Source organism: Sardina pilchardus, chromosome 6 (genome assembly GCF_963854185.1).
Source record: "Sardina pilchardus chromosome 6, fSarPil1.1, whole genome shotgun sequence".
Lineage (NCBI taxonomy): Eukaryota > Metazoa > Chordata > Actinopteri > Clupeiformes > Clupeidae > Sardina > Sardina pilchardus.
The window spans coordinates 9,448,616-9,469,541 of NC_084999.1; the positions used below are offsets into that span (position 1 = coordinate 9,448,616).

Sequence of the window (20,926 nt, forward strand, 5' to 3'; positions counted from 1 at the left end):
CAGGGGCCCGCCTTTGCCCTGGTTGTCATAGTGAAATTGATCTTAATTGTTTACTTCTCACAAGTTCTTTTGTTATTTTTTTCCCTGTGTCCTTTGCCTCTCATCCTGCGTCGCTGCTTTGGCTTGGTGTTTGTAGTGTGAGGTTGCTTTGACAGAGGGACAATATAACGGTCATTCGGTTATTTCAGAGGAAGGACGACACTGGCCTTGGAAGCCGACTACGGAACATCGATATTGAAATCTCTTAAAGATGACAACAACAAAAAAAAAAAACAAGAAACGGAAAACTCCAAGGACTCAGAGACACTCTCTAGGGTATTTATTTACACAATGCGGAAGCTAACAGAAGATAGCCTTCCACCACGAAATGCAAAAATTGTATTTTTGTTTTTCTAAGTCAAGGTTTATTCCTTCAATTGTAAAAAAAAAAGAAAGATGGATGCTGTCTGAGAATGAAATGATGCCTTTGTGATTAAAGGAGTAAATGAACGTATTTAGTCTTGGAACATTTTATTTTCAATCTATATATATATTCTAGATCTATAAGGCCATAGAAAATGTGGCAAATTTGGTTAATTCAAAACTTTAATGGATAGTCCTGTCTGTGAAGTGGTGAGAGGTGATTGTGTCAAAATATGAATGTTTAGGCCTAGTCCTTGTCTTGTTCTAGCTTTTTTAGGAATAATACTGTGTTGTGTTAACATGTTGATAAGCCATGTTTTCACTCAAAAGTAGGTGTATGATCTGGTCAACACAAAATAAGAAATGGACAGCACAATAGCACAATTTTTTACTCTAATTATCATGATGTTATCACAGATACAGTATAATGGAAAGGTTTGGAAAGCCCAGATGTGTAGGACTTTTGTAATTTAAGATGTTCGCTTTGCAGTTAAACCCCAGCACTCTTTGAAACTTCACACTTCTGCGCTTTGAGTGTTGGGGCCCACTAGGTGGCAGCACAGTGCTACTATACGCAAGCCAAGTGGAACTGAAGTCAGACTGCATTTAATAGATGTCTGGAGCCACAAATTATCTCTGTGCCAACAGAGAAAGCACTCAAATGACCCCATATTCTATTCCCAGGGCCAAACACATGGAGAGTTACAAAGCACATCACTATTGAAACTGTAGATAGCCTGACAGACCCTCAACATGAGTCATAAACACTGTTACAACATGTCTGACAATGGTGACAACTAATCATAATGTTCCTCAACTAGGATGAGCAAATTATCGGTTAAGTAGGCTCATATTCATGTTATTTATCCGTGGCATCATTTTCTACAAAGAAAGGAAACGTGACTTAAAAAAAAGAAAGAAAAACGAGCACACAATCCTTATGATCGCCGTGGGATCTTTATTTAAACAAATACACAACTTAACCTTCTCCTTCACATGGCATCATTTGCCGAAGATGACTGCCGATGATCTGAAAAAGTGAATGTGATTTGCATAGGTTCTACAGTGGCAGAGTGCGTTTGGTCAAAGCTCTGTATACGGTACATTGTGTAACTATGCTTCTCATTCAGGTCAAACACACACACACACACACTCACACACATTCAGTTAATCAATCCTACTGGAACACGAGTTACAGGAGGAGTGAGTGTATGCGATATCCAACATTTCCCTTCAGCTCTGAGCCTCTGTCTGTCTTCACACCGTGCAAAAGTGCGTCTCTGTCTCAGTAAGGCTGCACATTAACTTAGTGTGCTCCAACTTTTCACAAAGTGTTACGGAGCCAAGATCATGTCCACAGTGAATATCAGTTACTAATCCACAAAATAAAGCAATAAAAGTAGATGTCGTTAAAACCATATTTTATCACTGGCACTGGGTCATTTAGTTTGCATTCTGTTTCCATATACATTGTTTGTGATCTTTTGTCAATTAAGGGGGGGGGGGAAGATGTTTCTAACAAAACTGAAAGCACAGACCATGAGATAATCCTTCAGCTAAATTGGAGAATGGTAGACGGCAAGCAGGTCAGCCATTACAAAGACCGGCCCACACATGCTGTAGCCTCAGAGGATTCCAGGGACTTCTTTTTTTGGCTGCAGACAGATCCAAATGGCCACAGAGCCTTGGACTGAGTATCCCTGTGAATGCGTGTGTTGTCACGCTGCACTCGGGAGTTTTCATGTCTGTACTCTTTTTACGAAAAAGGAGAGAACCGGTCCCGTGAACATCAAACAGCAATGGTATTCATTCCGTATAAACACAATTTAAAGACTATTTCTGGGAATGTGGCATGTAGAGAAAGAGAGAGAGAGAGAGTTTATGAATTGAGATGAGATTAAACCAGTCTGAGCTTTAAGTAGCATGTGCAGGGATTACTTGTGATCCCTCAGTAATTGGCCACAATTCCCAGTCAATCTTCTATAAGTGTCCTCCTCAAGCCCTCAAACATCTTCTGAAGCTTTGTTTTGCACATGAATATGGAAAGTTAGTGAAACAGCATCTTTCGAATACAGGAACAGAGGACTAATACAGTAATTTCCCGTGTATAAGCCGCATTGGGTATAAGCTGCAGGACAGTGTTTTATGCAAGTTAAAAGAAACCAAACCATATTAATACCATATTAACTGTCCTCGTGTATCAACCTCATAGCGGAAGAATTGTTGCAAAATCAATGTATAAGCCGTAGCTAATAGTCGGGAAATTACGGTACTGAATCTGTCCTGCTTCCTGTTTCTTCTCCTCCTTGGTCTCTTGTTCAACTCTCCATCACAGTAACAACATGCGTGGAGTCCCCCCTTATAGGATTAGGAGGCGGCTAATTGAGTTTGGGTACTTTGGTGGCCAGGCCCTGGTTGACCGTATGACCATTTCAAGATGGCATATGTTGCGCTGGCACCGTTTCAGTGGAGCACCTTGTTCACCTCTCTGCTGTCTCCACTGGCTTCTCTCATGCTTTCGCCCACAGGACCAGAGATGTGGCTTGTGGTTACTCTTCATCAGAGGAGAGCACTTCCATTCACTGAAGGGAGGTTCCTCTGTAATAGGGGTTTTCTTTTGACCATCTGATTGAATTGTTCTTGCTCATCAGAACCTCTCTTTCTCTTTCTCACTCTCTCTCTCTCTCTCTCTGTGTGTGTGTATGTGTATGTGTATGTGTGTGTGCCCTCGAGCACCTAAGGAGTTGGCGCCTATGTGATGTCAAACATCTGGATGCGCTAATTAGCTGTTGAAGCTGGGGGATTGGGAAACGGAGGACTCTGTGCGTGCGTGGGCGAAACAGAAAAACACACAGTACTTTTCTCAGCCCTAACTTTGCCCACGTCCACGTCTGCCTGACCACCACAGCAAGGCTGCATCCACAGCGTAGTGAACGTGTGTGTGTGAGGCCCCGGCCCCGCCTGTGTCTTGGATCACCAGCCCTCCTGAGAATAGCCAGTCCAGACCGGTCTGCCCGTCCAGAGATGACAACAGTGACTGCATGTTTTTTTTTTTTAGGGTTGTATGATTTGTACGAACAAATATAAAAGAGATCCCCACATTTCAAGTTATCCTTAATTTCCCCCTTCTATCACACTTTAAGTTTAAAATACGACCAGTAAACATGGCTTATATAACACTGGACAGCATTGGGGTATGAGGTGACATTCAACATGGCCGACCCTCTTACAAACGCCTGGTGGAAAACAAAAATACAATACTGCTATTCAAAAAAACATCTTGTAAATATATTCCTGCCATTTGCACCCTACAATGTTATGTGTTCCTTGTCCTCGGCAAATGTGTTCCAGGAAGGTCTACACCAGGCTAATGCGTATACTGGATATTGGAGCTCCCTGCTCGTTGGTGTTGGTTGAGGCTACTTGTTTGGCACTAGTCACTTGGAGCTACACAGGTGAGTTTATGGGGGAGTTGGGTGGCCGTCCTGCTTGCGTCCCTTTGTGATGCGCGCGTGTCTAGGTCTCCTCTCCTCTCTGGTTGGCCAGCCCTCCCTCTGTAGAGCCACACCCCCTGTGTGGGCCGGGCTACGTGATTGATTGACAGCTGGAGTTTGGCGTCTGCCCGTGGTCCCTGTCAGTGAGCCTTCCACAGTGGGTTGTGATACACCCAGCCACCTCCCTAAAAAACACAAAACATGCAAAAAAGCAAGGGAGAGAGAGAGAGAGAGGCATTCAGTGCTATGAACATTTTTTAATGTGAACTTACAATGGAACAAATGGTGTCTGGTTATGGACTATGTGCTTAATGATGAGCCATGACCATGGCTGGTCAGAATGCCTGTCAGCTGAGTCTCGGTGTTGCTCCGTGCCTGTTTTGCAGAGCAGAGGCATTAGGCTGGAAGGGGACAGACAGGCGACAGACAGGCGACAGCACCGGGGTCAGGGGAGGTGCTGAGGGAGCCTGAGCTGAGCCCCATCTGCTAGCACAAACCTCCCCACAACACCCCACACACTCCCCTCTCTCCTTTCAGCTGCTCCTACCATTTCTAACTGCATTTCAGTATGGTAGCAGTAGCATTACCATTGCACTGTGCACTGTGTGAAGAGCGGTCGGACTGCATCATGTAGTGTTGTTGTATGAGAAGAGTTAAGATGCTAAACACTCTAAATGCCACCAGTGGTGAGTGAATGCTCTCCACACACAGTATACTGTATGTTCATCAAATAATTTCACTCAAAACCCACTAAATACCACTCTCTTACTGGTCTGAAATATCCATTTGTAGGCAAAAACCTATAGGAGCTTGAAAATTAAAAAAAAAGCTAATTTAAAAGGAAAGGGGTCAGATGGGTTTAGAAGGTTTTGCATCTAAATATATCCTCATATATACAACATCAGGGCTTTTTGACTCCCATGACTGATCTTAATGGCGTGTGTGAAGGCCGCCCCTCCTCTTCCTCGCTCTTCCTCACCTCTTTGCTGAAGTACTTGGGCTTCCAGGGCGTGTTGGTGGCCGCTCTCTGGCGCTCCTCGCTCCGCTGGCGCTCCTCCAGCCGGTGCTTGTGTTCCGTCGCCACGTCCATGTTCCCCGACTTCAGCGCCGACGTCACGTGCTGCCACAGCCGCCTGTCAATCAAAGACACAGCCGAGCCTTATTGGATGAGGACACAAAGAACCCGCCCTGTTGGTGTTTAGCAGAGGATCTGCACAGCCTCGTAATGGCCAGGTTTCCCAGATTCGTTAAGAAGCTCTTAAGTGCTAAGAACTTCTTAGGAGCGTTCTTAGAACATTCTTCGAGCGCTCCTAAGAAGTTCTTGGCACTTAAGAGCTTCTTAACGAATCTGGGAAACCCGGCCAATGACTGTAGATGTGTGGAGCAATGTGTAAAACCAGAGACTTTAGAATGACTTTGGTAAAACTAACGATGCCTCAAAACATGAGATGGTAAGAGTTATAGGGGCCATCGCACGTTCCACAGTCATTTAGTTGAACACCAGTGCTAAGAAACAAAGGAAATGGGCCCACCCAAAAACAATCACAGTACATTGTGACATAATACTGTAGCAATATCTGTCAACTGCACTCATATAGGCATCAGTTGGCCATGCAATGTATTGGTCACATTGGAGTATAGAATGGTTTGTTTTGTTTTGGTTTGTGTGAGTATCCAACTGCATTTCTGATACACAGATAAATCTGCCCTGCACTTGTAGGGGCTCATGTCTGCATCTATAATCCAGAAACTGTAGCTTGACCAGTGGGACTCTGGCCAGGCCATGCCTCTGACCCCGTGTCCATCATCCATCTATCCCTTCGGCTGGCCAGAGGAGCCACACGTAACCTGATTAACCCGATAGAGAGAGAGCACCGCCCAGCCACAGCCACAGTGTCCAGTGGATCAGATCAATGCAACGTGCCTGGACAGCCACAGCCCAGTGCTCCGTGACAGCGCGGCTTGGTGGGGCTCGTTCCCTGTTACTCGCTCACACCAGAAAGAGACGCTGCCCCACGTGTACGTGCAGATGAGCTGTGGGAAAAAGGCTGCTGCTGCTGCTGCTGCTGCTGCTGGTGTTTAGGCTGCAGTGAGTAGGGTTGGGTATCGAGAATCGAGAATCGATAGGAACCGGGACTAGCTTTCCAAAACTCCCAGAGTCGTTTAACAGTTTAAATTCAAATTCCTAGTTTCGATTCTCAGTCTTAGAACTAAGAAACGTCCACCGGAGGTGTTTCCATAACCGAGTTGAGGCAAGTTGAAAACATTTACATTCAAGTTCATGGAATTGATATGTATAATAGCTGAAAACAGCCCTGTGAGAAATTCATAGTAAAGTTCACAAAAAGTAAAAAGTCCATAGAATTAAAATTGATGGAAGGTCAGACTGTGTCATTCAGAAAGAACGTTGGTTAGCTCGCTCATTTCAAATATTCGAAACCTTTTTGACCATGCCTCTTAAAAGAATCGGAATCGAGAATCGTTAAGAACCGGAATCGAAACAAGGAATCGAAAACGGAATTGGAATCGTTCAAATTCAAACGATACCCAACCCTAGCCGTGAGGGTTCCACTTCCAAAGAAGCCCTCCTTCCAACCCTCCCTCCCTCCTTCCCTCCCTCCCTCCCTCCGGAGCTGGTTCCCCCCTGGTTTTAGATCCCATTCCTTCCTATTGGATTATGCATTATGCGAGTGCCTCCCAGGGCTGATAACATTATCCTGCTGCATGCGCTGGTGCTCGTTTGATTATGCACTACGGTTGCCGCCCGCCCGGACCACCCCCTCCGGTACAGCAAGAGCTTCCAGCCCGGGCCCCCCATACGGTCCAGCGTGTGTCCGCACGACCGGCTCCTGTGTCCAACAGCTCCTGCCTCTCCGTGGGAGCGGCGCTAACGTCGTTAAGGGAGTAGCGGAGCTCATTTAGGACGAGGGGCTGTGCGTGCACCGACTGCTACAGGAGGAGGTGAACTTGTGTAAGAGCTTTGGCAAGCGTGTGTGTGTGTGTGTGTGTGTGTATGCCTAGGGAAAGGGGTGTTACCAAAAAAAATTGTTACGAAAACTCACAGCGCTCACTGATCACGCCATCCCCTGTGGAGCCCATCCCGTCATGCTATCTGACGCTGTCGGTGGAATTAGGAGCACGGCCGTCTCTCTCCACCCGCAAACCTTAACCCCCCCCCCCCCACAACTCTCTCTCTCTCCCTCTCTTTCTCTTTTTCTATCTCTCTCTCTCTATCTCTCTCTCTATCTCTCACTCTCTCTATCTCTCTCTCCCCTCCCCCGACTCTCACCCATGAGACTGGGCACTACCTCTCCTTCTGTCTTCCTCTCTCTCCCTTTCTCTCCCTCTCACCCAATATCCCTCTCTCTCTCTCTCTCTCAAACCATCCTCTCCTCCATCCCCACCCACGAGACTGGCTTCAATCTCTCTCTCTCTCTCTCTCTCTCTCTCTCTAGCTCTGTCAGCTTGGCAGAAAGGGTGGTGGAGGTGGTGGTGGTGGTGGTGGTGGTTGGTGGTTGGGTCTGTCTAGCGAGGTCTGTGCGGTCAGTAAAGTTTAATTAGCCGACTCCAGGAGAAGTCTGAGGTTGCTAATAGCCATCACACACACATCTGAGCCCGGGCAGACACGCCGACTGATGATGGCGTGGCACAGCGAGTTGCTTGAATGAGGTCAGCGCTAAAAGCTGGTCACTCTGTTGTGAGGGAGTTGTTGTTTTCCCCAAAGTGATTACAGCTGTATTTTCAACTGGAAGATAGAATACTATAATATTATGCAGGGATCTGGGAGGAGGGCAGTTGTGTAATGCTGATGCAAGAGAAAAGGAAGCATGCTCACGAGGGAGGACAGGACTTAAGAGGGAAGAGTGGGGCCTTATGCAAATCCTCTTTGAAGCTTTAAACTTACTGTACTCGTCTCACAACAGCCACACAATATTGTTGATGTATCATAGTAGTTAGAATCAGAAATAGACTATATGGACTAAACATGCCTGATACAGTGGCTTGAAATGGCCCATTTCCCACAGTACAACTATCAATGTTGTATACAACATACTTATATAACAACATATCTGGGCATAAGAAAGGTCCCCATACTGCTAATCTGAAGCACTTTAGAGAAATATGCTCACAAACTCAAATAATTTCCAAATCTCCACAGTACAATAAAAGGTCCTTCCTAGCCATGATCTCAATAGCCCAAGATGGACCATCTGGACTCCATAAAGAACACAAACAGATGACCCGTCCCTCAGGCTCTCTCCCGTACCTCGACTCATACGGGCCTTGCTTCTCCGTGGGCCGGATCTTTTTCTTGATGACTGGCAGCTTGCCGGTGTCAATCACTTTGGTCTCTCCGCTGCTATAGGTGAACTCCAGGGTTCCGTTCCACTCCCCCTGTGCCTTGCAGACGATGGTGCCGGTGGAGTTGTGCTTGACCTCGGCCGTCACCCTGTGGCCACAGGACACAATGTCTCAGGTCACCAGCAGTGACCTTAATGCCCACTGATGTCCTACTCAGCACTATGACAAGAGGCATCTCCACTGAATAGAGACGAGCTACAGTACAGTGTAATGAAACGCATGCTATTCTACTGTATAGTGTACAAATGGCATAGCCAGAACAGATACACACATGCAGTACATACACACAGAAACATAAAAAATAATGACTAACCAAACTGTTAATAATGCACCAACACAAGACATATTCACATATGTCACACACACATGCACGCACGCACACACACACGCACGCACACACACACACGCATGTGTAAGGGTGCCTTAGACTGTGGACATAATTATTCTGTGCACTTTCATTTTGACTGTCAAACCCTCCCCTGTGAAGAACTACATTCAATAGCAGCCTAGGACATGGATTGGCGGTAAACCAATCAGTGGCTGAGGAAGTTGGTGTGCCGTCCAATGGGGTGTGTGGAGAGGGCGGGACTTGGAGGAGTAGCGCGAAAAAGGACAAGGATGGAAGATGGCAGCCTCCGTGGACTCGACACGTTAGCTAAGTAAGCCTGAAGAAAGTGAACTTATTTTACCGAGTTGCATATATATTTGCTAAGTTTAGTGTAAAGTAGTGTTATTGTGTCCCTGTGGTGGACGAAGAATATCTGGAGCGGTCGTGTCACAGAGAAGAATAGACTTCAATCAACTTTGCGTCGTTGCTGTTCAGAAAGTGTATGACGTCGTAGCGTGAGGAGGAATTGCCTCACTAGTTATTTTACTGTGAAGTTAACCTAGCTTTAGAGAATATCATATTAGTGTCGTCGTTCTGCTGGATCGACGTTGGACGCTTCATCCTGCCAGCTTGTACGAGAAACCAGCGCTTCTCCCTGTCATCTGTCCCTCCTCTCTCCCACCCCCGCGGCACTCTCGGTGTGGTCTGTGAGTATTCCCTGCCACATGAGACTCTCCACTCCAGTCACTGACAAGACGTGCATCCCGTGAACAATACTTTTTGTATGGAACACTTTTACGTGACCATCTAGTGGCTTGACACTGAGTGAACACTTAACAAAACAGTGACAACAGTGATCAGCAGTGAGAATACTCGTGACTTTTGTGATACTGGCGTTTTGCCTGCAAGGGTATTTACAATGTGTTACGTGCTATTGATGTTATGATGTATGGATGGGGGTTTACTGAATATAAATGCCTGTTTTGAGAGTGTTGTTAAGACCTACTGGTTATGGTGAGCTATACTTATGAAGTACGCTAGGGAGCTTATGTGATTTACAATTACTACTGTCATTATTTGGGTTTTCTACTTCAAATGGGTAACTGTTTGTGTTAGGTGCTCCTCATTTTCAGTTTGATAAATTCCGGAGTAAGGCTTCATTTATGTGTAGATCTAAGGATCTAAGGATAGGACGTTTTCATTTTCAAAGAGTTCAATTGTAGTTAAAGCAATAGAGAAATAAAAGGTAACTTTTCTATACCACAACATGAGTGTGCTGGAGTGAGGTTACATTATGGCGTCCACGAACAGGATATTTACCTAATCAAAACCCCTCACTACTATTCTTAGACTTATTAGCCTTTGTTAGTGCCATTCAGAAGTAGGGTCTCAGTCATCAGGCTACAGTCATGGATGCCTTGAAGAAACAATTTGAAGAGCTGCAAGGAAAATTTGAAGAGCAGTCGAAACACATGAGGGAACAGGCGCAGTTACTTGCGCAGGCAAGAAGTGACCAAAGGGATGCAATGGAAATGGCAAAGGTGGTCATTGAGCAGAAAACCCCCACTACAGTATACATACAAAGAGACAGAAAATGTCCAGACTTTAGTGGTGCACAAAAAGAAGGGGAAATGTGCATTGAGGAATGGATCACAGCTGTTAAGTCCCACTTTTCAGTATGTAAAATTCCAGATGAGGACAAAGTTGAATTAATCAGACAACATGTGAAAGGGGAGGCCAAGGTAACTGTAAAACTGAGAGTCAAAGATGATGAGACTGACATTGGAAATGTTTTCAAGATGCTAGAAGAAGTTTATGGGGATAAAGTTCCAGTGGGCATTAGGCTGAGGGAATTTTATGACCGGAAACAAGCAGCAGCTGAGCGGATACGAGCTTACGGGTACGACTTAGAGGAGAAACTTCGCCGTCTAAAGCGTCGTGATCCAAAATGCATCTCGGACACTGATGTCATGTTGAAAGAGCAGTTTGTCCTTGGCCTCAAAGATGATAACCTCAGAAGAGAAATAAAGAGACAGGCAAAAGAACAGTCAGGGCTAACATTTCAGGAGTTGATGAAAGCAGCAATTGATTGGTCAGAGGAGGAGGAGACCTCCCAAACCACACGTGACAAAAGCCATACTCGTAGCACCGTAAATAGTGTAGCCACTGAAGACACACCCTCAGCATTGACATTACAGTCTCTACATGAAGCAATCCAGAAATTAGCTGCGAGACAGGAAGAACTTTACAGCGTAGTACAGAGGCCTGAAAAGCATGTAACCGTTAGGCCTAAACAGCAAAGACCCCCACAGAGGGACGAGTTGGGACAGCTGATATGCTACAACTGTGGGGAGCCAGGACATATAAGCAGGGAATGTCGGATGGGCCAGGGGAAACGGCGCCAAGCTAATGCTATCATATCGGATGTGTCCGGGGGCGATCAAGATGGTCAGGCTGAGGGAGCTATCAAAACAGCAACCGGGGGGGCTATCAATCCAGCATCCACACTCGTGACTGAGCAGAGAGCTGCACCAATGGGTGCCTTTGGCAACTGTTTCACGGTTGATGTCAGCATAGATGGTGTTAAGACATGCTGCTTGCTTGACACAGGCTCGGAGGTTACCACGATGTCTGAGGACCATTTCAAAAAGCACTTTAGAGGAAAGGCATTGTCCCCAGCAAAATGGGTCAAGTTGACAGCGGCCAACGGGCTGGATATTCCGGTTTTGGGCTGTTTGTACACAGACGTTGAGTGTTTTGGGAAGAAACTAACCGGGAAGTGTGTGTTCGTGCTGCGAGATGACACAACCAGGGGGAAGGCGTCTAGTCAGGTACCTGGCATCTTGGGCATGAATGTCCTTTGTGACCTGCGCAGTCTTTTTAATGACATGCACGGAGTGCAGATGATGGATCGCCACAACGAGTCTTCTGGAGTGGGAAATTTGCACCGTGTGTTTGTACAGATGGCAAAGGAAGAACAGTTTGTTGGCCCCAAAGGCAAGATTGGCTATGTTAAAGTTGCCGGTCGTCAAGCTGTCGTGGTACCCCCACTAAGTGAAGTCGTTATTGAGGGCCTTTGCAGAATTCCTCCGAAAGTTCACAGCCAGGTGTTAGTTGAAGCTTCCCCAACTATCAGCATGCCTCATGGGCTGTTAGTTGCGAATGTCCTGACTCATGCGGTAAAGGGAAAGGTGTCAGTGCGTCTTCTCAATGCACGTCAAGAGCCTGTGGTGCTGCCCCCTAGGTCGAGAGTTGCAGAGCTTAGCAGGCCAGAGAAGGTGTTCCCAAAGGACATGCTTATGTTTGAGGAGGCTGAAGGGGAGCTCCATGTTAGAACACTGGAGGGTGAGAGTGCATGTGAGAATCACCACCCTGGGAGGCTGACAGTGCCTGTCCAAGCCAATGTAATGGGGCTCACACCATCGGAAGTTTCTCAGCTCAATGAGCTGTTACAGAAGTATGGTGATGTTTTCTCAAAGGGAGAGGGAGATTATGGGTATACTACAACGGTGAAACACGAGGTTCATACAGGTGACGCCCATCCTATTAAGCAACGGCACCGGAGGATCCCACCTCATGTGTTTCAAGAGGTGAAACGGCATGTGCAAGACCTTGTTTCACGAGGCATTTTGAGAGAAAGTTGTAGCCCGTGGGCTAGTCCGGCAGTCATTGTTATGAAGCGCGATGGGTCCGTTCGATTTTGCTGTGACTATAGAAAGTTAAATAATGTAACCCATAAAGATGCATACCCTCTACCAAGAGTTGAGGAATCCCTGGATGCACTGGGACAAGCACAACTATTTTCATCATTAGATCTGACATCTGGGTATTTCCAGGTAGCTGTCGAGGAGAAAGACCAGGAAAAGACAGCAGTGACCACACCTTTTGGGCTGTTCCAGTGGACACGCATGCCTTTTGGGCTATGCAATGCCCCGGCGACATTTCAGCGCCTTATGGAGTCAGTCCTAGGTGATCTAGCATTTGATGTCCTGCTTGTGTACTTAGATGATGTCCTGGTATTCTCCAGAGATTTCAAAACTCACTTAGAAAGACTGGACTTGGTGTTCAGCAGGCTTCGTAACCACGGGTTGAAGCTGAATCCAAAGAAGTGTTTCCTGCTCAGACCTGAAGTTAAGTTCCTTGGACATGTGGTGTCTGCAGGAGGGGTTCAAGTCGACATGGAAAAAGTGAGGGTCTTAGAGGATTGGCCGACTCCCCGCTCTGTGAGAGAGGTGAGGCAGGTGGTAGGGTTCATGTCTTATTATCGGCGCTTTGTTCCCCATTTTTCGCAAGTAGCTAGACCCTTGCATGCCCTGCTGAGCAAAGTTAAGAGGGGGGATAAGGAAACTCACCAGTACTTTCAGTGGAGCAAAGAGTGTCAAATGGCTTTTGACAAACTGAGAGCTTGCCTAATGGCACCTCCTGTGCTGGCTTATCCTGACTATCATCTTCCCTTCATCGTGACAACTGATGGAAGCAGACAGGGTCTTGGGGCTGTGTTAAGTCAACGGCAAGACGGCATTGAGCGGGTTATAGCGTATGCGAGCCGGGGTCTGCGTGGTTCGGAGCGAAATGACAGGAATTACAGCGCGTTCAAATTAGAACTTCTCGCCCTGAAATGGGCTGTCACGGAAAAGTTCCGTGACTTACTAATGTACGCCAAGTTCACAGTCATCACAGATCATAACCCCCTCCGACATTTAGAGACTGCCAACCTTGGTGCCGTTGAAGAGAGGTGGGTTGCCCAGCTGGCAGAATTTAACTTCGAGGTCCACTACAAGCCAGGAAAGTCTAACCAAAATGCCGACATCTTATCCCGTCTCCCCACCACCCTTGAGCCTGAAGCAGAAGATACGGGTAAAGATTTCCTAGTCATTAAGGAGGATGAAGTGAGAGCCAGCCTGTGGCCCTCCCACAAGGATTACCTCCAGGAACCAAGGCAGGTTCAAGCAACTCAGGCCGCTGTGAGATATAGAGTAGGTAGTTACTGTTGGGAAGAGGTCCGGGACCTTCAGATGCAGGATCATGATGTTGGACCAATGCTGGAGGCAGTGAAGATGGGCAGACAACCTGGCAAGCAGCAGTTGCGAAGTCTGAACTCATCTCAGCGGAAATTGTGCAGAGACTGGGAGAGACTAAGGCTCCAACGGGGGGTGTTGGTCCGATGTTTGCAAGACCCGCGTGATGGGGAGAATGTTTGCCAACTGATTGTGCCCAGATCGCTACAACGCACAGTCTATGAGAGCCATCATGATCATGGGGGTCACTTTAGTGTTAAGGGCACCTTGGCTAAGCTGAGCCGAGGCTATTATTGGCCGTCCATGACCAAGGATGTTGAGACTTGGGTGAAACAGTGCACTAGGTGCAGTCTAGCCAAGGACGTGTTCCCAAAGGCTCAAGCCCAAATGGTGTGTAGCAATGTCACTGTCCCTTTAGAGGTACTAGCCATGGATTATACCTTGTTAGAGCAGTCAGCAGGGGGATATGAAAATGTGCTGGTCCTCACTGATATGTTCACAAGGTTTACAGTGGCAGTTGCCACAAAAGATCAGTCTGCACGCACCACCGCTGCTGCGTTAGTCAAACATTGGTTTTCCTATTATGGGTGCCCTGCCCGATTACATGCTGATCAAGGCCGGAACTTTGAGGCCAGTGTGATAAAGGAACTCTGTCGCACATATGGTATAGCAAAAAGCAGAACAACGCCCTACCACCCGCAGGGGAATTCACAATGCGAAAGATTTAACCGCACGATGCATGAGATGCTAAGAACTCTCCCGGTGAACAAAAAGAAGAACTGGAGAGAGTACTTGCCAGAATTAGTTATGGCGTACAATAGCCACATTCATTCATCTACTGGGTACTCTCCCTTTTATTTGCTATTCGGGAGAGATGCCCGTTTGCCCCGGGATGTGCTTGGGGGAATGGATCTCAGTGACAGCGATGCAGAAAATCTTGATGACTGGGTGCTGAATCACCATGAGAGACTGCGGGTGGCGGCAGACGCCGCGCGGGCTGCGACTCAAGGTGCCTCAAAGCGACGAAAGAGGTTGTATGATCGACGGGCACGTGGCGCACTCATTCGGCCTGGGGACAGAGTCCTCCTGAGGAACCACAAACCACGTGGCAGGAACAAGATTCAAGATAGATGGGAGCCGGACCCTTACCTTGTTGTGGCCCAGAGCCACCCAGACATGCCCGTGTATACTGTTAAGCCTGAGGCTGGTGGCCCTACCAAGGTGGTACATAGGGACCAAATGAAACCGTGCATATTTGAGACCCCTCTAACAAGTAGGCCCCCCCAAGAGCATAGAGCTCCCCATGAATCTGAATCTGATTCCTATGACTTAGTCTGTGTCCCCCGTAGCTGTAACCCCAAACCCACTGTCAGAGATACACACTCTCACCATAGTCCCTCAGACGACACTTCTGAAACTGATGAGGAGGTTAGGAGTAGGCAGAGTGAACAGGGTGGGATCTTAAGCGCTGACGAGCACGAGTCACATGGGGAAGTACAGTCAGATGATACAGCTGCGATAGGAATTGACAGTGACAGTGAGCAAAGGTCATTCAGACCTCAGAGGAGCACCAGAGGTCAACTCCCTGGTAGATTCAGAGATTTTCTTACAAAATAAGAGATAGCAATAGGAAGTGTTAAGGTTTTGTTAATGTTTTGTTAATGTTCTGTTCTTATTGCTCTGTAAAAACAACAAAAAAAAGTACTTGCATGGACTTTCAGAGAACGTGTAAATTGTGGAGAGGTATATGTGGCAGGGTTTGAAGGGGGGGAATGTAAGGGTGCCTTAGACTGTGGACATAATTATTCTGTGCACTTTCATTTTGACTGTCAAACCCTCCCCTGTGAAGAACTACATTCAATAGCAGCCTAGGACATGGATTGGCGGTAAACCAATCAGTGGCTGAGGAAGTTGGTGTGCCGTCCAATGGGGTGTGTGGAGAGGGCGGGACTTGGAGGAGTAGCGCGAAAAAGGACAAGGATGGAAGATGGCAGCCTCCGTGGACTCGACACGTTAGCTAAGTAAGCCTGAAGAAAGTGAACTTATTTTACCGAGTTGCATATATATTTGCTAAGTTTAGTGTAAAGTAGTGTTATTGTGTCCCTGTGGTGGACGAAGAATATCTGGAGCGGTCGTGTCACAGAGAAGAATAGACTTCAATCAACTTTGCGTCGTTGCTGTTCAGAAAGTGTATGACGTCGTAGCGTGAGGAGGAATTGCCTCACTAGTTATTTTACTGTGAAGTTAACCTAGCTTTAGAGAATATCATATTAGTGTCGTCGTTCTGCTGGATCGACGTTGGACGCTTCATCCTGCCAGCTTGTACGAGAAACCAGCGCTTCTCCCTGTCATCTGTCCCTCCTCTCTCCCACCCCCGCGGCACTCTCGGTGTGGTCTGTGAGTATTCCCTGCCACATGAGACTCTCCACTCCAGTCACTGACAAGACGTGCATCCCGTGAACAATACTTTTTGTATGGAACACTTTTACGTGACCATCTAGTGGCTTGACACTGAGTGAACACTTAACAAAACAGTGACAACAGTGATCAGCAGTGAGAATACTCGTGACTTTTGTGATACTGGCGTTTTGCCTGCAAGGGTATTTACAATGTGTTACGTGCTATTGATGTTATGATGTATGGATGGGGGTTTACTGAATATAAATGCCTGTTTTGAGAGTGTTGTTAAGACCTACTGGTTATGGTGAGCTATACTTATGAAGTACGCTAGGGAGCTTATGTGATTTACAATTACTACTGTCATTATTTGGGTTTTCTACTTCAAATGGGTAACTGTTTGTGTTAGGTGCTCCTCATTTTCAGTTTGATAAATTCCGGAGTAAGGCTTCATTTATGTGTAGATCTAAGGATCTAAGGATAGGACGTTTTCATTTTCAAAGAGTTCAATTGTAGTTAAAGCAATAGAGAAATAAAAGGTAACTTTTCTATACCACAACATGAGTGTGCTGGAGTGAGGTTACACATGCACACACGCACGCACGCACGCACGCACACACACACCTGTGTACTTTGCCTCCGTAGAAGGGCTTTGTGTGAAAAGTGACGGCAGCGGAGTATCCACTCTTGGCACAGGTGATGGACACCTTGCCTCCCAGCTCCACCCAAGGCACAGTGAGGATGGAGCGGGCGTAGGCCGAGGGCAGCGTGAACACGTACACCTCATCGTGCTCCATCAGGTGCAGCGCTCCTGAGAGAGAGAGGGAGAGAGGGAGAGAGAGAGAACAGGGAGAGAGAGAGGGAGAGAGAGAACAGGAAGTTTAAAGACAGACTCTAGCAGTTTAAAACACCCCTAAATCTCTTCTGAGTTCCTCTATCGTGTACACTGAGAAGTTTTCTTCATGAAGAACCCCCCTCATGGCCTTAACATATAAGTATGTATGTTAACCCTTAAGTCTACTACACCCTCTCCAAACACTATTGTCCTGCTACAGGCTACTGCAGCTGCATGTTAGCAAGCTGGTTTGCCATTTTCTTATGAAAAATGATCCCAGCCCAAATATCTAGGATTGGTTCTGACTGTACCCTTATGCCACAGTAATGGACAGATGTTTAAATCAGCCCATTTGGGCTGTATTTGGTCGGAACTTGACTCCAAACCAACAATCCTCAGCAATGACACTGACTGCTTATGTCCCTCATGATCTGTCTTGTAAAACATAGCACGCATCACGCCATGTTGACAAGGTCAAGAATTCGATTTTCACCAGAGGGTCTTTCATCAAAGTGATAATCCAGGTGATAAGAATCACTCTGCAAAATATGATGAGAAGTCAAAACGTTGTGTCTGCAAGAGCTGTGTGGCAGAGTGGCAGAGCTGGTCACTTACATAAAAAATCACTTTAAAAAATCACATTAAAAAAATCACATTAAAAAACGTTGCAGAGGTTGTCACATGCTCTGACTGAATATCAACTGAAAGTTCTGGCAAAACTTAAAAGGCCACACCATTCCATGTGTCAAAAAGTTTAATCACATCAGCCAAAAGGACATTTTGAAGTAAACTCTTCACAGTTGGATTGCACACAGCTACACACTCTGAATCGGCAACCAATGAAATACCCCTTGAGAGGTTAGGAATCCCACCAGGGTCTGAGAGTGACAGAACCCATCATCATCATCTGAGGTGATTTCAGTGGAACCGCCCAGGGTCCTGAGTGGACATAAGGTCACGCTGTGCTGTGCAGCGCTGGACAGATGTTACTGGTCCAGGTCCGTCTCTACGGGACGTGGCTTCTTCTCATCCTCCTCTCCCCTCCCCCCTCCCCTCCTCTCCCCTCCCCCCTCCCCTCCTCTCCCCTCCCCCCTCACCTCCACACTGAGCCCACAGCCCCAGTTGCATAACAGACAGCTGTGTTGTGGCAAAATCTGCTGCAGGCAGACGTCCAGGTCTCACAGATACACATCTGTTTCACCATAACAGACGAGGTGGAGAGCGAGGGCCAGAGGTTGTGGATGAGGGCTGGATAGAGGGTGGCGAGGGGGGAAGGGGGGGTGTCGGATAGAGTGGGCATGGCCTGGCATCATGCCCCCTGGCGCCGGCCGGCCGGCTCACAGCGGGGGGTCCAGCGTTGGCAGCACGTGGCGAGGCAGAGGTGGAGCGCTTCAAAGCCGCAGCGAGCAGGACGCCCGCCGGGTCGGCACGTCCAGAGCCCTCACTACGGGCTAGCTGCAGGGTGGACACACAGAGCTCACTCAGTCCTGGGTGTGAAGCGCTGCTGATGAGGAAACTGTGTGGTATCGAGCCAAAATGACCAGCGCAGGGACACGTCAATGACCATTACAGTACGTCAATGGACACCATGCTGTTTCTGGGCTCAATCTGGTGTGAACGTTTACATGCTACAGCATATTGTCTGTTCTGGGTTGACTGTGTGTGTGTGTGTGTGTGTGTGTGTGTGTGTGTGTGTGTGGTGTGTGGGTGGGGGGGGGGGGGGGGTGTTGGATCACAGGTGCGAGAGCAGCAGCTGGGCCTTCACAACCCCTCATCTTCAAACGGGACGCGATGAACTGCACTGCTCAGGTACGGTGGGCCAGACCCCCCCCCCCACACACACACACACACACACACACACACACATACATGCAGAGAGCTCGCTCGTCTGTTGTGTTCATCAAACACCCAAATCTCTCCGAAGAAACCTAGTCTAACAACTAAACAAACACCAACAGCAACCAATACCTGGCACAAATCAAAAGAATCTGTGGGGAAGAAAAACCTGGAATGGATCAAAGCCATAGAACAGCATGGTCAAACGGTAGGTATACACACAAATATAACCGCACAACTCCGAGATGAGAACATTCTGGCCCAATAAAAGCACACCAGTGAAATCCAAAAAAAAAAAGCACCAACCGCTTCAAGCCAAATGAATCACACTGTCGTGGAGTAAATAATCACACAATAAACACATGCTGTGTCCTCTTATGTCTGGAGGCTAGGAAATACACAGATGAAAGCACAGCAGAGTGATGACAAAATAAACAGACAAATAACAACAAGGTACCGCGTTCGGAGACTGTAATGGTGGCCTGACTCCATTGCCGAATGCGGCAGACGCGGATCCCCTTTAAATCCCCCGTAAACTTCCCCCTCTCATTAGCATCGCCTGATGCACTCGGGGGGGAGGCAGCACGTTCCAGCTAGTTAGTAATTAATGCTGTCCTAATTACAGCTGGCTCCTAATTGGCTAATGCTGGCGCGCGGCGGCTGTTGTTCCTGTTCCCGCCGCGATCCAGGTTCACTGAGCACCTGTGATGCAGCCAGCGTGCGGCGTTGGGTTTCGCTGCCGCTAACGCTGCTGCTCCCGCTGCTGCTACCGCTGCTAGTGCACACGCATGCCCGCGTGCCTCGGCTCGCGCCAGGGCCAGGGGGGTGTCGGGGCTGTGCCACCGAGCGTGAGAGAAAGCGCAACCATTTAGCGTCCTGGTGCTAACGAGGCTGCCGGGCGCTCTGGCGGTGTGCTGAGTTGAGTTCACCTCAGCAAGAGAGCGACTGACTGACGGACAGATGGAGGAACACAACGTCTGCACCAGAACATATCCCCAAACCCTCTGGGGGGGGAACGAGACCATCTGATCCAGGAACAGCGTTCAGCCGTAGAACGAACACACGTGTCTAAAAGCATCGGGAACTGCAGCCTTGCTGCTCTGTCCATACAAACCTCACAGAATAACGAAAAAGGGCCCAAACCCTCCAAAGACTAGTTTATGTATAACATGCTTTGACATCCAGATGAAATATGAGGACCAGAATAACTCATTTCAATAGAACAGACTGCTTAAACAATGTCATACTCCTACCGTGTATTATTACAGTTTAAATCACGTTGCTCGATGGTGTTTTGAGCTCCCAACGTCGTCTTCCAGGCAGCACTGCCACTGTTGACTTAAAGGCACTTAAAGGCATCCTACCCCTAACCCTAACCCTAACGCTAACCCTACCCTTAATCCTACCCCTTAACCCATGCCTAACCCTAGCCCCTTCCAGGCAGTGCTGCATTGACGACAAAATTGGGGGCTCAAAACACCAAGAAACAATCCTGTTGTTCTCTAGCGGTCACCTACCTTCTCCCACCATGGACACGCCGACGGACATCCCCATGAACTTGCTCTTGGTCCACACGTGCGCGTTCACACACATCCGGCGCTCCTTGCACTCGCAGTAGAACCCCGACACCGGCGGGTGGTGCGACACCTGCTCGGCCACGAAGCGCAGCCGCAGCCGGTCCCCCTCCCCCGCCGCCGACGCGTCCCCCGCGCCCCCCCGCCCCGCCTCGCCGCCCGGCCCCCCCGAGGCCACGCTTGTCGGCTGACCGGCGGCCGAGGGCGCGTTGGTGGCGGTGTTGTTGGTCCTGAGGGGTCGGACGCGCTCGCGCGGCACGTCCCAGGTGCAGCGGAAGCTCTCGCCCAGCACGGGGTTGTAGGGCTTCTTGGCCACGGCGCCCTTGCGGCCCTCGTGGAAGGAGGTCAGGTAGTACTCCACGAAGCGCACCATGCGCTCCTCCGGCGAGGTGCCCGCGCCCACGGCCAGGAACAGGTCCGGGTGCGCCATGAAGTTGGCGTACATCTCCAGCAGCGAGCGCTTCTCCAGGATGAAGGTTGGCAGCACCACCTAGGAGGGAGAGGGAGAGAGAGAGGGAGAGAGAAAGAGAGAGAGAGAGAGAGAGAGGGAGAGAGAGTGAGAAAGAGAGAGAGAGATGAGTCTGAACCAGTTTACAGAAAAAGTCAGCTGCCCTGGCCGAATTCCCATATAGTAACACTAAGTGTGGCTATAGACAGCTGGTGTTGTAAAATGCCAAGGG

At 48.1% G+C, this 20,926-nt stretch overlaps 1 protein-coding gene across 4 annotated transcripts in view; it reads right to left on the reverse strand.

Moving 5' to 3' along the window:
* Positions 1-1,340: 1,340 nt before the first annotated feature.
* osbpl10b (oxysterol binding protein-like 10b) overlaps positions 1,341-20,926 on the reverse strand; it is a 61,639-nt gene continuing 42,053 nt past the window's right edge. For all 4 annotated transcript variants that reach the window (XM_062538332.1, XM_062538331.1, XM_062538333.1 and 1 more), the window contains 5 exons: positions 20,190-20,736; positions 16,626-16,812; positions 8,164-8,346; positions 4,876-5,029; positions 1,341-4,081 (listed from right to left, as the gene is read on the reverse strand). In XM_062538332.1, the coding sequence (XP_062394316.1) occupies positions 4,037-4,081; positions 4,876-5,029; positions 8,164-8,346; positions 16,626-16,812; positions 20,190-20,736 (1,116 nt within the window). In that variant the 3' untranslated portion in view covers positions 1,341-4,036. The remainder of the gene's footprint in view (positions 4,082-4,875; positions 5,030-8,163; positions 8,347-16,625; positions 16,813-20,189; positions 20,737-20,926) is intronic.